Source organism: Adiantum capillus-veneris, chromosome 9 (genome assembly GCF_014529385.1).
Source record: "Adiantum capillus-veneris isolate H3 chromosome 9, ASM1452938v2, whole genome shotgun sequence".
In the NCBI taxonomy this organism is placed as follows: Eukaryota; Viridiplantae; Streptophyta; class Polypodiopsida; order Polypodiales; family Pteridaceae; genus Adiantum; species Adiantum capillus-veneris.
Window position 1 is genome coordinate 1,067,490 of NC_140939.1, and position 17,416 is coordinate 1,084,905.

The window sequence follows — 17,416 nt, forward strand, 5'->3', positions numbered from 1 at the left end:
TCGAGCTCCCGCACCTGTAGGGCTACTTGCCCTTTGAATCGGACAAGATTTCTGGCGTGAAACCTCTCCGAATTCACCTGTACCTGCGGGGGGATTAGCCGCTAGCTAATCCAGTACCTGTGCAAGAGGCTCTTGCCTCGGCAATCGCGCATGAACCCACACAACTGTACATTGGTCAAATGAAGAGCCCACTAGTGGGGCATAACATACTGCCAAAGGGGAGAGAGAGGGCAGTGCGTAGCGTGCAGGGCATTACTCCTGGCACCGCACTGTGCATAAGAGGGAAAGCAAGCACTCCATAGCTCTTAACCTGTGACAGGAACTTGCAGAATGAGCCTCCCAACTATAAATCACGTTTTTGCCTTCTCTATAAGTAGTAAACTGGCCTCAGAGTGCCAAGTGTCACTCATTTGTGCATTTTCCCGCTTTAGACCCTCCGGTCTAAAAATATCTCACCTGCAGCCTCTGTTGACTGGGCCAGAGAGTAACAAAATGATCCCCATGTCAAACTGCACGTAATGACGCGAAGACATTTTCAGGTCCCAAAATAGCAATTCCCTAAATTTTAGGAGATGCTGCCATTGTATCTTTCTAGGTCATCCGACCCTCTTTGTACACTGCGGCCACATCCAGAACTGAAATGTAGCCTCTGTAGCAAAGGATTCCACTTTGGCTAGTCAATGACCCCACTTGGCTAACCATAGTCCTTGTCCAACCTTAGTGCTCTCTTGCCCTCAGGCCTGGACTCCCTCTGGACAGTTCCACACTAGCTATGCAATGCAGGGCAGTTAGATTTCCCGAGGGGTGTTTCCAAAAAGTGAAAGTAAATAGATAATAAGAAAGAAATCAACAAAAAGGATAGATAGTAGTCACACGTTGGTGACAATAAAGGCGCTTGTGGTAGAGGTTTGGTTAAGATATGAACAGGGTTGTCGAACGTCGGACCATACTCTAGCCGAATAGAGTGATCCTTGGTCTTCTCACGAACATAATGATACTGTATCTCTATATATTGGGTATGGGCATGGAAAACTAGGTTCCTCGCAAGGGCTATATAACTCTGGTTGTCAGAGTAGATTGTGGTTGTCTGTTGTGGCAAGCCAACCTCCGAAAGTAGCCTCCATAACCACACTAACGCACATGTAGCACTACAAACTCTGCCTATGTGGATGATAAGGCAACTGCAGGCTGTTCTTATTGCTCCATGAAATTGCTCCTTGGCGAAAAGAAAATGTGCAACCTATAGTCGACCGTTGTCCATCTGGATCTCCACCCAAATCTGAATCACTCCATCCTCGAAGATTATCTTGGAGTCCTTACCTCCAGCCACTTAGAAAATGGCTAACGATTTTGACTGCTTTAAATACCGCAGAGCTCGAAGAGCCTGCTTAATATGTGACTTTGCAGGTCTTTGCATGATTTTTGAAAGAGCTGAGTCCCACCGGCATGATGACATCAAACTGGGTGTAGAGCACCCAAATAAATCGACTAGCTTCTTATAACTTGTAGCATCTGCTACATCTGAGGGGTCATTGTGACAACTTCTGGTTGGGATACATAGGAGATTGCACTTAGTCATACCAAATGCTTCCAACAACTCTTGGACAGAGCGTTGCTGAGAGAGAAAGATGCCACCTTTGTTTGCCATATCTCCAATTCAAGAAATTAGTGAAGCAAGCCGAGGTTTGTCATCTCAAACTCCTTAGCCAAGGTCTCCATAGTACTGCGAATTAGCTCAACATGGCTACTTGTAATCACAAGATCGTCCACATAGAGGATAATAAGAGTCACCAATCCTCCCTCACTGAAAAATATACAAGTCTAGGTCTGCAGAAGAATGACGCAAGGAGTGCTGTAGGAAGAAAGAGTCTATCATCTGGTACCACGCTGGAGGGGCTTGCTTTAGTCCATAGAGAGCCTTCCACAAACATCGCCAATGAAAATAGTATGGCGATGGCGCCTCATGTTGGACAAAGATCCTTTGAAGAGGTGTCTTGTGCCATGAAGAACCACTATCAAGAATCCAATCGCAACCATCTCGAATGGCAAAGACCGTCTTAATCACATGGAGAATCTTGTGAAGGAAATACTCCAAATGAACAAAGGCTGGTGACTGTACCGCACTATAGAAGTCCAACTTGCCAATAATGGCCTTTCTCCCCAAATGATTGCGATGCCTATCTCCCTTCAAAGCATCTTTTTCAGCATCTCTCTTCTTTGGAATGTTGGTACTTTTCTTCTTACCCTTTTGCTTCTTGTTGTTGTTGGAAGAACCGGCCAAGGCTTCAGAGCTTGACTTCTTCCCTGCATTGAACCACTCCTTGTGGTCGAAAACCTTTGGAACAATCTCGTCTTAAGAAATAATATTCAATGTGCCACTCGTAATAAGCGAAGAATAGATATTGGAATACTGAGGAGATAACTAGGCCAAAAACTGGATGGCCATGTCCTTTTTTTTGAAATGATCAGCTTTCCCATATGAAGTATCTCCTGTTGGAGTTCGTGCATGCCCCCATCACTATACACGTGTCTTTTCATCTCCTATATAAAGGACTGTTGTATCACTCTTCAAACAAAACTAGCAATCAACCAATCTTCATGTTCATCAGAGTTTTGTTGTTTTTTGAGTTCTCAAGTCATGAAGTGTCATTAAAATACAAGATTATCCTAAAGCCTTATGCATAGGGTCCCGCGTGTCATACATTGCTGATTGCATATTGGGCCATGGGCATATTGAAATTATCAACCAATTAAATAGTTCATGTTGGAAAACCGCATTATATATTTGTGTATTGGCATGTATGGCAACTCCCCTTGCGATGCATATGTGGTTGAAAGGTGGAGCTTGAAAGCAAAACATGCTGGGACATGTCAGTTGTTAGGAAGGGGACTACGTGCTGGAGGTAGTGTGGGGTAGGTGGGGGAGGAGTGCAAGCAAGTCTGGGAATTTACTGTGGGCAGGTGGGGAAGAGCAATGTTGGCCAGGGTATGGCGTGAATGCAGGGATTTGCAGTAGGTTACTCAACAAACGATGGCAAGTTCCTATTTTCCTAAATTCTACTTAAATGTAAGGTTCTCAAAAAAAAAAAAAGAAAACTTGCAGTATCTTTATAATTTCAAAACCTACATGTGTGCTCAAGTCTGTTTATGAAACTCCCACCATTTTGTTTGTCTTTATTTCTTTCCAGGTGCTCAATAGCTTTTCCTGAGAATTACAAATCACTGGTTCCAAAGCTGTTGATTGAGACCATGTCTTCTATATCAACATCATTTTCCCTACGAATAGAGTCTTCTTCTTATGATATTTTATCTGTATCAGGTTTGTCCTTGAAAGCCTCCCATTTACATCGTCCTCCTTACATCTCAGCTTCAGTATTTATCTTACATCTATCTGTGCCTTCAGGACCAGTTGGTGGCCAAAAAAGTGAAAACTTCGAACACACTCAATTAGGGCTTCTAATTACACTCCATAGCATGACTGGAACATTTGCAAGGAATATCCAACACCTTTTCGATTCCATTGAAGCAAAAGATATGGCCAAAGTCTTGAATGCAATATACTCTCCTTATGAAGGATACAAAGAAAGGTACGCTTAAATTTGAGATTTTAGTAGTTGGCTTAACACTTTTGGGACAAGAAGCTCTTGTGGCACTCATCTGGTTGGTTTATTTGATTAATTCTTGTGTTCTCTAATAGTCATTGAGAGCTGGGCATGGATCTCTCGAGTACATTAATAGAATAGACGTATGAAGGATACAAAGAAAGCGCCCTGGAATTTGTGATTTTAGTAGTTGATTTAACACTTTTGGGACACTTCTGGCACTCATCTGGTTGGTTTCGTTTCAAAAGTCTCGTGTGTGTGATTGAGAGTTGCCCTTGGATATGTCAAGTACATTGATAGAGTAGATCATCATAATGGATAATGCATTATTCATGTCTTTCTTGGTTCTAATACAGCTTGTTGATTGAAATGATGCCTTTGAAAGTATTTTTCAATTCAAGCGCTTTTGTTTGCATTCTCTTTAAATGGTGTTTTGAATTGTTTAAAATTCTTCAAGACTAGCTTGGAGAGACAATATTGCTGCAATGGTGATGGTAGTCCAATGGTGTATCGCTAACAGCGTGCAAATACTGTCTTGAAAGCTTGCCAGGTCCTTGGAGCATGCGGTTGTGTTGCGATTGAACTCCACCATTGCATAGCATTATCTTTAAGAAATCGTGTTGCTCGAGAAATCTTGGATTCTTCTGTATAGTTCCCCAAAGCATAGATGTTGTCGAATTATTGTAGGAACTGCAATGCTTTCTTCCAATCTTTCACCCCGGAAAAAGTAAAAAATTTTGACTGTCCTGCCGCCGTCCTTGAAATCTTTGGGTTGTCTAGGCGGGTATCGCGGGTATGGATAATAAGGGTATCCATATGGGCTCCAACCATTGTAGCTTGATGGCGGTGGTGGTGGGGGCAACGGCGCTTGCATTGGATTAGGGTCAGATGGCTGCACCATATTCCTGGAGACTCCCCTAGTTGGAACAGACGGCTGGGAAGGTTGCCGGTTGGAAGCTCTCGTACTTTCTGGTGGCGGAGGAGGAGGTACCACCTTGGGCATCAGAGGGGGTAACATGTAATTCAAAAATTGTTGAAAACTTTGCAGCATCGAAAGGTTTTTTTTTTTAACGAGAAAAAGATCCTTCTATTAGTTACTGAAACTGCCCATAGGGCTACAATCACCTCTTCAAGAGAGGGCTATAACAACCATGGTGGGAGACTCTCCCAATGAAAAAACCAGCATATGTACAATGGGGCTAAATCAAGAAATGGGGGGAGGGAAAAGCCACACAGGTGGTCGGTAGTGCCATCGTAGTACACCCTGGACCATGGTGTAGAAGGGCCCAGGACGCCAGAGTCGTAGGAAAGCCTCTCTGCGCTCCTGCATGTGGTTGGAGCTGCCCTAAAGTCCCTCGAGCTGTCCTCCGAGAGTGTGGATCAGCTCTAGCCAAAAATCGCATACAGTCTCTGCTAGTGGCATAGGGTGAGTCTCAAAGATGCGGAAACAACGGGCCCGCCATATGAACCAGAGTGTCAGGCCACTGACGAGCTCCCAACACTCCTCTCTCTCGCTGCACCACTCCTGTGGAGTAAGCTCTGTAGCAGGCTGAAGTGTAGGTCGCCCCTCCTGCATCACTATCATCCTGTTGGTGGAGGATAGCTCAAACTGAAGTGCCGGGCCCGTGAGGGTGGACCAAGCCGCTGCTCCCCAAGTGTACTATCGAGTTGTGGAGAGAGCAGGCATCAACTGAAGTACTCGTAGCCACACCTGCTGGGCCAAGGGACAGTCCCACAGACAGTGACGCTGACTCTCCACAAGATGGTCACAAGCTGCACATGCGGCCGAGAGACCACTATGCACTAGCTAGCTCCCAACTGCTGTAGCTCTGTGTGCGACCAGCCATTGAAACAAGGTGACTCGCCTCGGTTGTCTGGAGTCCCACAACCTCTCCCAAAATGTTGCCAAGAACTCAGCTGTGAGACCCTCCTCTTGCCAATGAGGTGTTGCAGCGGCGGGGCGGACCTCTCTCTGTGCTGCTAGTATATGACGTCCCAGGAGAACAGTGTACTGAAAGAACGGGACTCCTGGGTGGTCTGCAGAAGAGAAGGGATCCCTCCATAGCCACTCGCCAGGATCCCACTGTACTCGTGCCAGTGGACAACACTTCCAAGCCCACAGCCTCCAGTGTCCAGTCTCAAGAGCTGCTGGGTCAGGATCTATGACACAAGTCTTCCCCCAGATGTCCACTACTCGGATCCTCTGAAAACAGCACTCTGCCACCTGGGGGGCCTCTACTGAAACTCGCTGAAGGCGTCCCCACCCTGGAGCTTGAAGAAAAGGGCTGGAACAGTCTCTGAGCAGGCCCTGACTGAGATGAGAACCTCCAGTCGTGTGAAGGCTCCCATCCATCGGGGTGCTACTGGCTTGAGAGGCGTGAGCCACTCAGTTGGAGCTGACTTTGAGATGTCCTGGCACATGCTATGCACCCCTCTCATGCCCTGTAGCTGAAGATTCTGCACCTCCTCTGACAAACTTGTGAACTCTAGCCAGTCAGACGCTGATCCTCCTCTCTCGCGGCATCTCGGCGAGCCAGAGACTCTTGGAGAAAAAAGCGGCGAATCTGGGCTAGGCCTGAGGCCACTCTGTCAGCAGGAGACTCCTACCTGTCCAAGCTCTCTGTCCAAAGAGCCTCTACCCGCTCTTTGAGTGCTGAGTCCAACAAGACTCTCTCTTGGATGCGAAGCATCGTGTTTCCACTCCCTTGCCTGTCTGCTACTGTGAGGATCACTGGTGCATGGTCCGAGAAGGAGGTCCCTGCCAGAATGCCCACTATCCCGCCCAAGTCACTGAAGTGGTCACTAGTGTAGAAGCGATCTATCCGCGATAGATTCACTCCTCCCACTCTGCGGTCCGACCGAGAGAAGGCAAGGCTGTCTGGGGGCCTCACAAAACCAGAGTGCTGTCAAACATCTGAAACCCTCAGAGTCATACAAAACCTCTCCCAAGCTGCCAGCTCAACTCCATGCACTGTAGCATGGCTGCCACCAATCCTGTCAGAAGGGTCCTCCAACATGTTGAAGTCCCCTCCTATGCACCAATGTTTTGCCGACGGCAGAGACTCAACTATCTGAGACCAAAACTTTGTACGAGCACTCGCCACATTGGGCGCATAGATGTTCTGGAAACCCACTAGGCCACCTTGAACCTGCATAGTAATCCACTGAGCCCTGCCTGGCACAATAATCCCTCTACCCACAATGGCCTGCTGTAAAGATTCCGCAATAGTCATACATATCCCACCTTGGATGCCTCCAGGTCCAAAAGCAGCTGACCAAAAAGTATCATATCGTCCACGCAAGAGCTGACCACAACGTCTAATGCGGCTCTCACACAGATGGTGCTTCTGAAGCATATGGAGATCAATCTCTTCGCCCACAAGGCAGCGCTGAAGCTCCTGACGCAGTCGGCCCCGTTGACGCTGAAACTGGGGCCCACCTAGTCCCTGCACATTCCATGAGACGATCCTCATGGGGAGCGAGAGAGAACAGATGCTGCCGCAGCAGCTAGACGGGCTATCTTTGAGGCTGGCTTGAATGGGGAGTAATCTGCATCCGAGTGTCCTCTAGATAGGCGTGACTGCATCGAGTGCCTGGCCCAAGCCCAAGCAGAGCGGATCGTACGTAAAGCCACCTCCTCTGTCCAGGAGTCCTCATGAATGTATACATAGCATGGCAAGCACTGTGTATCGGCAAAGAACTAAACCACAATGTGTCTACATCCTGCTGAATCTAGAGGTGTCACTGCAAACTTGGTCAATGGCCACAAAGTCTGGAGCATGTCTGTAACTCCTAGTTCTCCCATGTGGTGAGAGAACTCTAGGACCTGAGTGTGCAACCATCCCAACACTGAGTCGAGAGTCCACTCTGTCTGGTCTCTGCTGCAAAGGGGGAAGGAGAAGCCAACTGCTGAGTCCAAGGCCTCTGTCCCCCTAGCGGCAAGGAACAGAACATGGACCCTGAAGTAGGCTGCCTCATGGTCTGCTGAGGGGTCGCCGAGAAAACGAATGAAGCCGTTGTCGAAGAAGTCCCATTGGCGCCGGATGTCAATGCTCGTCAGACCACGAGGGATAGTTGCAAGGGAAGATGTCTGTATCTGCAGAGGGGGTCGCAAGAAGGGCTGTCCCTCTCTCGCTAAGCGACTCGTGGCAAAGGCGGTGCCAAGAGATCGAGAAGGCCCTTCCCCCTGGGTCGACTGTGGAACTGAAGCAGAAGGGGGGGGGAGAAGGAGCTGGGGGAAGTGGTGGAGAAGAGGGGTGGGAGGGAGCGGCAGAGGTAGAGGGGCGGGAGGAAGAGGCGGCGGGAGCAGGAGGCGGGGGGGAGGATGAGGAGGAGGGGGGAACTCTTGGGGGGGGAAGGGGCTGTCGAAGGTGAAGCTAGGGAGGGGGCTGGAGCAGGGACCTCATCCTGCTCAAGAGGACCAAACCGGTTCCCCGTAGGAACCCACTGTTGCTGAGTAGGTGCCTGAGGACCACTCTGAGTGCCAGGCTGACGCTGTGGCCCCTTACATCGTCTACCATGGGCCTGTTGCCATCCCTCCTCCGTTGGAGCCCCAGGCCCAGAGGGTGGCTCTGCATCTGTGCGCTGTGTCTCTGTCTGTGTCTGCTGGCTAGCCCTTGCAGGCTGGGGCTAAGGCTGTGGTGTAGGTCTAGGCCTCCTCTGTGGACAGGCCTTTGTTAGATGGCCCATCTGTCGACAAATGAAGCACTAGTTCGGGAGGCCCGAATACTCCACACTCTGTCTAAACCAAACCCCACTCACCCGAGGCAGAAGAATAACCTTCAGGAGCGCGTGAGTGTCTCTGACCAAAACGCGAACTGAGGGAATGCCAGCTACCTTGGTAGCTACTGAGGCTGCCGTGCGAGGTGTCTCCAGGACAGTCCCAATGGCTGAACTGATCGTGGACAAAAGTGGTAGATACTCCCTCCGCAAACCTAGAAAGCAGATTGAGATGGGGATGTCTGCCTCCTCTACTAGAACATCCGAAGCAGGGTCAAAACCATGTCTCCACTGTCAAAAGTGGGCACGTACTGCTCGGTTGGTCAGTGGACTCATGGCGATGACCTTGGACGCCATCTCAGAGGTCTCAAGCTCGATCTGGTAGTAGCCTCGTCCGAGTATCTGCACGTCCAGGATCTTGCCCACCTCTGCGAGAAGGCGGGCCTGGAGAAGGTCACGCAGCTCTCCTCTGCTAGGTCGGGTGCCGAGAATTTTGCAGATGACAGAAGTCGCCTGCAACCGCTCTACCTCTGCGGCAAGGCTCGCTTGCTCTGTCGGCGAGAGCAAGTCGAATGGTGGGCTCAGCGGAGTCTAGCGAGGGGGCTTCGGGCGAGTCCCTCTGAGGCGGAGCTGGAGCCTCCATCTGTGTCTACTGCTGTGGCGAAACAAACGAGCGGTGGAGAGAGACTGCAGACGAGCGCCGAGCACTTGCCCAAAAAGAACAGTGCTACACGAGCCAATGTGCAGGAAGGGTTGGGGGGGGTGGAGCAGAGGGATAATGTGCGTAGGAAGGGTGGGGGGGGGGGGGTAAGGCAGCTGGCAGCCCGCGGGGCAGCGCGAAACCGGGAGGGGAGGCAGCGGGCGGCTGTGGGGCAGCGCTCAGGAGCGGCGGGGGATGGGGGGCAGCGTGCAGGGATAGGCGAGGGTGGAGGCAGCGCAAGGGCAGCGGGGGGGAGGGGGAGCAACAATAGCGAGCGTGAAAGATTTTGCGGAGGATGCCGCGAAAGAATGTCGCGAAGCGTGTCGAGAAGAAACTGCAAATATTCTGCCGAATCCATGAACGCCATGTCTTGGGTTTTTTATGGCTTATGCCCTGTAAGATAGAGCGGTGAAGACGGGAGCTCGCTCGATACAGGATGAAATATGGGTGGAAGTGGGTAACATGTAATTCAAAAATTGTTGAAAACTTTGCAGCATCGGAAAATTCTGCGGAGGATACCGCGAAAGAATGTCGCGAAGCGTGTCGAGAAGAAACTGCAAATATTGTGTTGAATCCATGAACACATGTCTTGGGTTTTTTATGGCTTATGCCCTGTAAGATAAAGCGGTGAAGACGGGAGCGCGCCCGATACGGGATGAAGTATGGGTGGGAGTCGGTAATATGTCCGGGATCAGAGCACAAAGATTCTCCAAATAAAATTCCAGTAGCCTTTGGAAGCGCCGGTTTGCTCTGTCTGCTCTTTTGCAAGATTGGCGTGCTTTCAGAAAAGCACACATGTGATGCTTTGGTACCACTGTCACAAGATGGTCACCACGTGCCAATAGAAAAGAACAGACTGAACAGGCTTTTAGCACTTCAATAACAACTAAATTGAAAGAGAGAGAGCACACGCAACATGGAATGGCGGAATTCCACCCCAGAGAGTACTAGCTCCAAACCTTGGCGCCCCTTTCGGTGTTTCTTTATATTACTTGAACTCATTACAATGCCGGTACTGGCGCTCTGCACCTTCTCACTGAAGTGTGCCAGAGAATGAGTCCTTTGCACATATTTAAAGGCCCTTGGCTTCAAAAGCAGCTACATGAAAAGCAATTAACTCAAAAGCATCTAGTCCAAAAAAAGGTGCTCAAAAGCTGCCAGCGTAAATCACGGAAATCCGTACAGGCTGCCACGTCAGCAAGCCAACGCAAAAAGCGGGAATCTGTACATGTTGCCACGTCATCCAGTGAACGCTAAATCCGGAGATCTGTACAGGCTGCCACGTCATGAGCTTTTACACTATTCTTTTTGTGTGTGTGTGTGTGTGGGTCTAGCTTTATTTTAATGCCTTTATGTCCTCTGGGCCCCATCGGACGGGGTCCCAAAAGTTGATGGAACTTTTACTTCTTCTGTTGCTTCTTTTTAGGGTTTAGGCCCCTTAGCCGGGATCTGAAGGTTGGCTTCGTTCTTCAGTGGCTTGACACGTCAACAATTTGTGACAGATACATAATTGGCTTTGGGAGTCGATGAAGCATGTCCGCGTGGTGGAGAGAGGCACGTGACATCCCCTCCTTTGTTAGGTGCAATGGAAGTGATTGATGGTGAATGCTGAGGATGAGTGCTCAGTGCGTACTCGAGGTTCCCTATACTGAAGGGCCACCCTTATTACTTCATGAGAATTGTACTATAGAGCGAAAAAGAGAATGAAAACCGTGAGTGAAAGTGCTGTGAGTGACAGAGAGGGTCCCAAACCCCCCTCCAAGGGCCCCCCTCCTCTATCGCTAGAGAGGTATTTACTTTAGATTGCAAAAATGTTGGTACAATGGTACTAGATGCTGGGATGCTGATGGTATTGGTGGTGAATGCTTGGTATTGCGAGGCTAAAGGCTGAAATCTGAAAACGCTAATGACCTTGGCTGGAAACTGCAACTAGCTGGCGATAGGGCTTAAGTCTGGAATGCTGGAAAGGCTGATGCTTGGCGGCTGAAAACGCTGATGATGGAATGCTGAAAACGCTGGAATGCTGACTGAAAAACACTGGCTGTAGATACTGATGGACGGCGGTACTGCTGCCCAGAGATGGGCAGCCAAGAAGATGGCTTCTGCAAACGCAAGGCTGATGGCTGAGGATCTGCAGAACGCTGGAGTTGAGGTACTGAAACGCTAAAGAAGAGGCATGAAAAACGCTGGAGTGCTGGTTGAGGTGCTGCTGGTACTTGAGGGTGCTAACTGGTGCTTTCTCTTCTTGGCCTGAAGTGACCCCATAGGTTCACTTTAGCAACATAACGCTGGGTCGAACAATGCTTATTTAGGCTCCACGATCTTGCAAAATGTCACTTATTAATAATCTGGAGAATTATTACTAAGAGGCTGCTCTTATGCAGACTATGCCTAGACTTGGTACTAATGGGAACACTCCCCAATGCCTACACCTAGTGGACAAGAGTCGTGCTCTTGTGCAATCAAAGGGTATGCAACTACATTAATGTGCCTGGACATGCATGTCCTGCGTATAATACACACATGAAAGAGCACACACCCTCAATTCAATCAAGGAAATTTCCAATTTAATGTACACAATTCATAAACTTATCCTGCAAAATACTGTTAGCCTGTCAGTATTCCTAAAATCTTGAAGAGAAATTAGTGACTTTATTCAATCTAGGCGATCTGTGACAAAGAAGCGGAGTGGCTCCCCTCTTGTGCAGTTTGCACCACACCAGATTCGACCTGCTGATCGGTAACTTTTGGCATAGACATTGCTAATATTCCAAAAGCTTCAAGGTATGGCTCTCTCTGAAGAGAATTTGCAATGTTCTCCTCCTCCATCTACTTTGCATCGTGGGGCAAAAAGTACCCTTGACCAAATTATCCGGTGGACATAGCTTACCTTTTTGTTCTTTTCTTGTGCCATGTGATCTGTTGGTAGCCTCACTGGCCTCCCCTGTTCATAGGCACCTCAATATGAATCGTCGGAATTCTCTGATGAACCATGAACTGATTCCCTTGCTTTGTCAAAACCCTCGGATGCACTATCATCTCATTCCCTTACTTCTCGAGAATCATCTGATGAACTTTCATCCGGTTCCCTTGGTTCTTTCTCTTCACCGGAAGACTCTTGCCTTGTTGAGGTGGACACTGGCTTGTCCATAGATCATTAATATGAGCCGGCATGCATACCAAAACCTTGCCTGGCATGTCCCAAAGTCTTTGATTAGAGTCAAACTTTTGTTGTAGACAATACTGTCCAATTTTTTTTTTTGCAATCCATAGTTGAACCGCTCAATCCGGTCCCTCAAAGTGACCCTCCGAAACGAGGACAATGGCAAATAGGTATCTTAAAACCTCTCGCAGTAGTCATCCAACATGTCTGTCACGTGACACATCTAACCCCATGTGTACGTGGACAAGCTACTTCATGACATGGGTTCAGTTCAGTTAGATTAGGAAGTGTTCAGGCACTTTTGTGAGTCTTCTTGTAGACCGTGCGTGTCCAGACACTTAAATTAGATGCATATCCTCTGGTTGCATACAGCATGATCATCAGATTTTCATCAGAACCCATCAGGAGCATTTTTATAGTGTATAGACCTATTTCCCTATTTTTGATATTTTTCACTTATTATTTTTACGTGACTTTTATTGGAAACTAGGTAGGGCAAGTTTCATAAGTTTGTATATATAGAAACCTAGCTCTAGCACTTTCTGGCAGAAGAGGCAGCAGGAGCGCTTGCTCACAGGCAACTTCTCAGTAGGACCCCCAAGATTCTCTAGCGTTTTTGCGTCACAGCAGATGAGCTAGCGTTTTTGGATCAAGAACCCAGATCAGCCAGCGTTTTTGCATTTGCATCAGCCTAGCGATAGCTAAGGATAGATCAGCCCTAGCATTAGTGGTTTGCACCAGCAGATTCACAACGGTTTTGCAGCAGGACCCATTTTCAGCCCTAGCGTTTTTGGATCAGCATACCATCCTAGCGTTTTGCAAATCCTTCGCGACGAACTAGTTAGAAGCATCAACGTTTTCAGTTTTCAGTATATAGACACAGCAGAACAAGTCCCAAACCTCGTAGATCTCACCTTCCCGCAGCAGATCCTTGCCGCACGGTCAGATCCCGCGCAGTTTGCAAATTCAGCCCGGAAAACGCAGATTTCAGCATCTGCGTTTTCAGCGCGTCGTCGTTGCATCGTCGTCATCGACGTAGAGTCAGAATTCAGCAGATAAAGATTTGCAGATTTCAGCCCTTAGCATTTTCAGATTTCAGCCCGTCTCAATATCGTCCTCATCATCGTCGACATCTTCGGCAAGTCCAAAGCATTGTAGAGATTTGTGCAATCAATAGTAGACCGCTCTCGCCATAGAGAGTGGGGCCTTCAAAGGAGGGTTTGACAACTTCCCGGTGTCGTATTCTTCTCTCTCTATCTCTTAGTCTCATGTATCTTCATTCACAGTGTTCACCACTTTGTTTGTGACCATTGCACTCTCTCACTAAAGGAACGGAAGGCTCTCCCTTCCGTCAGTAAAAGGAACCTTGAGCACAGTTCGGAGCACTCATCTTGAGCAAAGTTCAACATTCACTTCCGCTGCACCTTACGTTGGAGGAGGTTTTTTTGACCCTCCCCCTTCTCCATCTACGCCAAGGATTGCACTAACTCCTATGGAGGCTTTCGAGAAGAGGATGATGGACAGGAAGTTAGAAAGCGACGAAATAATGGCAGCCATAGAGCGTAAATACGAAGACAGAATGGCAGCCATAGTGAAGAAAGAGAAGCAAAATTTGATCGCGAGAACAAAGCAAGAATGCGAGAGATGTTGCGACTCTTTTCTCAAGTTTAAGCACAAATGCAAGCGATTCGGGAAAAGGAGACTCTCTCAGTCTCTTCTTCTCTAAAGCATGACACACAGGATTTGTATGATGATAAGCATGAAGAATTGCATGACAATGACAAGCATGATGATTTGCATGATCAAGATGTGATTTCTCACAAGCATGATTATTTGCATAAAGATGATGTGATTGTTCACAAGGATGATCGTTTAGTTGATGCTTTTTCTAGTAAAGCTAACCTCATTGCAGATTCGATCAATCACAAAGAACCGATCTTGGCTCTCGAGTCGAGGTCCACAGAACCCCCACAAGAAGATTCGATCAAACATGAAGAACCGATCTTGGCTCTCGAGCCTAGGTCCAAAGAACCCCCACAGGAAGTACTATGTATTCGAATGATTAGTCAACACGCATTGTTCGAGTGTTTCATTCGTGATGCTTTCCTGTATTTTAGTCACCGTCCTTATGTGATCCCTTTTCATAGGCATGCCATATTGTACGATGAGCACGATTTACCCATGAATGAGCACGGATGTATGCGGATTACTCATGAAAGGATGAAATGTTTGCATTCAAGGAAGTCACATTCCATGTCTCTTCCTTGGCATGACACAGTGTCAGAAAGAGCACAAGAAAGATGGAGCATCAAGCATGGGCATTTCCATTGTGATTTGCCACAGTTGATAGATTAGATCAGAAAGACAAGTTTTGATTCCATTGTTTGCGTGTGTTTGATGAACGATTTGGCACTCCGTCTCTATGTTCATCTACATTGCATGCACAGTCTTTAGAGAAGACAAGAATTTTTCCAGTCACTTTATATGGAATGGGTATGTTCATGTTTTTGTGTTGGAAGTGGTTTCAGGAATTTTCACCCTTTCTTGAAGAAGGTAGACGCATGGTTATTGACGAAGTTGAAGCAGTGAAGGAGCCACACAAGACTTTGTGTCGCTTTCGGCGCGGCCCAAAGAAGAAGGCATTGCAGACCTTTATGAAGTTCAAGTATCGCATGACCCACACATCAGAGTGGGCCGGCGAAGAGTCCTTGCCAGGATTCATCCAGACCCTATTGGCGATCTCCCTCGACGCCATACAGTTCGGTACCAATATCTCACTTTGAAAAGGAGGGGATGTCACGTGACACATCTAACTCTATGTGTACGTGGACAATCTACTTCATGACATGGGTTCAGTTCAGTTAGATTAGAAAGTGTTCTGGCACTTTTGTGAGTCTGCTCGCAGACCGTGCATGTCCAGACACTTAGATTAGATGCATATCCTCTGGTTGCACACAGCATGATCATCAGATTTCCATCGTGACCCATCAGGAGCATTTTTACAATGCATAGACCTATTTTCCCTATTTTGGACATTTTTCACTTATTATTTTTAAGTGACTTATGTTGGAAACTAGGCAGGGCAAATTTCATAAGTTTGTATATATAGAAACCTAGCGCTAGCACTTTCTGGCAGAAGAGGCAGCAGGAGCGCTTGCTCACATGCAACTTCTCAGCAGGACCCCTAAGATTCTCTAGCGTTTTTGGATCAAGAACCCAGATCAGCCAGCGTTTTTGCATCTGCATCAGCCTGGCGACAACAAAGGACAGATCAGCCCTAGCGTTAGTGGTTTGCAACAGCAGATTCACAACGTTTTTGCAGCAGGACCCATTTTCAGCCCTAGCGTTTTTGGATCAGCATACCATCCTAGTGTTTTGTAGATCCTTCGTGACCGAACAGTTAGAAGCATCAACGTTTTCAGTTTTCAGCATATAGACACAGCAGAACAAGTCCCAAACCTCATAGATCTCACCTTCCAGCAGTAGATCCTCGCTGCACGGTTAGATCCCGCGCAGTTTGCAGATTCAACCCGGAAAACACAGATTTCAGCATCTGCGTTTTCAGCGCGTTGTCATTGCATCGTCGTCATTGTCGTCGTCATCGACATAGAGTCAGAATTCAGCAGATAAAGATTTTCAGATTTCAGCCCTTAGCATTTTCAGATTTCAGCCCGTCTCAACATCGTCCTCATCGTCGTCGACATCATCGGCAAGAATCGACGGCCTCTTGCCATCTCGAGTGAATCACATCAATTGGGTAATTGTTTAGGTGATTCACGTATTTCGGGTCTCTAGAGTACTTGATCAATCTTTCACACACTTGTCGACCTACAGTTGATGTTTGTACTCCGCTTTGGCAAGATTCCCCACTGGAACTTTGCCAAAATCTCCGTTGGTTTCTTCAATTTCCATACTGGGTTTCAACTTTTCTTCATCTCCTTGGCAACCAACAATCGTAGGGGTGTTGTCTCTGTCGGATTCTCCGTAAGAACCCATGTGTGCTACAAAAAGGATCGGATCCTCCATAGAACAAGAATTGTTCTGAGCATTGATACTACTATTACATGCTTGGATACTTCAAGTGAGAAATCACTAGCAAAACACGAACAAGAACTGCAAATAACTGAACCGAACTTGAATAGAGACATAGAAGAAGAGTCGACATGGTAGGGCACGACGGAGTTCCGAGCCAAGACGCACTGGCCCCAAAGAGTGGCTCCCCTTTCGGTATTTTTTTATTGTTGCTTCGCAAAGTTTCAACTCCCGAGGGTCCAACTCTCTCCAAGACTCTACGTCTAAATGCTCTGCGAGAAGTGGTCGTCGCGAGAAGTGGTCGTCTGGGCACTTCTAAACATACAAAAGGAGAGCCTCAAAAGCATCAGGTACTGTCAGTGCAAATCACGGAATTCCGTATAGTAGTACTACGTCAGCAGTCTGTGCGACTTACAGATTTTCAGTCCAGAGGTCAAGCTTTTGATTAATTGGGTTTATGCCCCTTGGCCGATGCTCCATAAGTTGGGTAGGGTAAGTTTTTAATAAAAACCCTAACCCTAGCCATACTTTTTGGGTTGAGTTCTTTGGGTTTCAATTCATCTTGTCCACTCGGCCATTTCTCTTCATCACTTTGTGACAGCCTTTGCTACCCCAACTTGGATGGTGTGAATCAAACTGTAAACCGTATGGATGCCTGTAGAGCGAATGGCTGGATATGAAAACGTTGATGCCCATGAAGGTTACCGGCCAGCCTATGCTGCCCCTATGCGGGAAGATTGGTGAGAGCAACGCCGAATGGGAGATGAAGATGGATATGTCCTTTGGAATGTCCACAAACCATGGCAAGTCCTATGTATGATGTCTCATAAAACCGCCAAATAACTCCTCAAAGATAGAGGCTCCTCTTGGGGCTGCGACTAGATTGCCATATGATGGAAGCTCTAGATGAATTGTCATCTCTGCAATGGATAGGACTACGAATGTAGGCTCATGGTGCTTGCAAACTCTCACAGTGGTTGCCTTGGATTGGAAGGCTTGGGCTCCGGATTGATGGCTACCGATTGTTAAGAAGGTGCAGATGGTGTGGACCAGGTGTGCTTCCAAAGATGTGTATAGATCAATGACGATGCAATGGATCTTTTGGAATGATGGAATTCTCCAAGCAGATGGAGAGATCATTATTCGAACAATGCCAAGACTCCAAAGCTAATAGGCCGATTTCGATGGTGCCTTCCTTTG

At 47.6% G+C, this 17,416-nt stretch overlaps 1 protein-coding gene across 2 annotated transcripts in view; it reads left to right on the plus strand.

Moving 5' to 3' along the window:
* Positions 1–17,416, plus strand: part of EYE (conserved oligomeric Golgi complex component-related / COG complex component-like protein) — a 77,267-nt gene that overhangs the window by 49,003 nt on the left and 10,848 nt on the right. For both annotated transcript variants that reach the window (XR_015189075.1, XM_086519385.1), the window contains exons 6-7: positions 3,189–3,319; positions 3,404–3,587. Coding sequence is in view for 1 of the 2 variants with exons in the window: in XM_086519385.1 (XP_086375511.1) it covers positions 3,189–3,319; positions 3,404–3,587 (315 nt within the window). In the remaining variant the exon portion in view is untranslated. The remainder of the gene's footprint in view (positions 1–3,188; positions 3,320–3,403; positions 3,588–17,416) is intronic.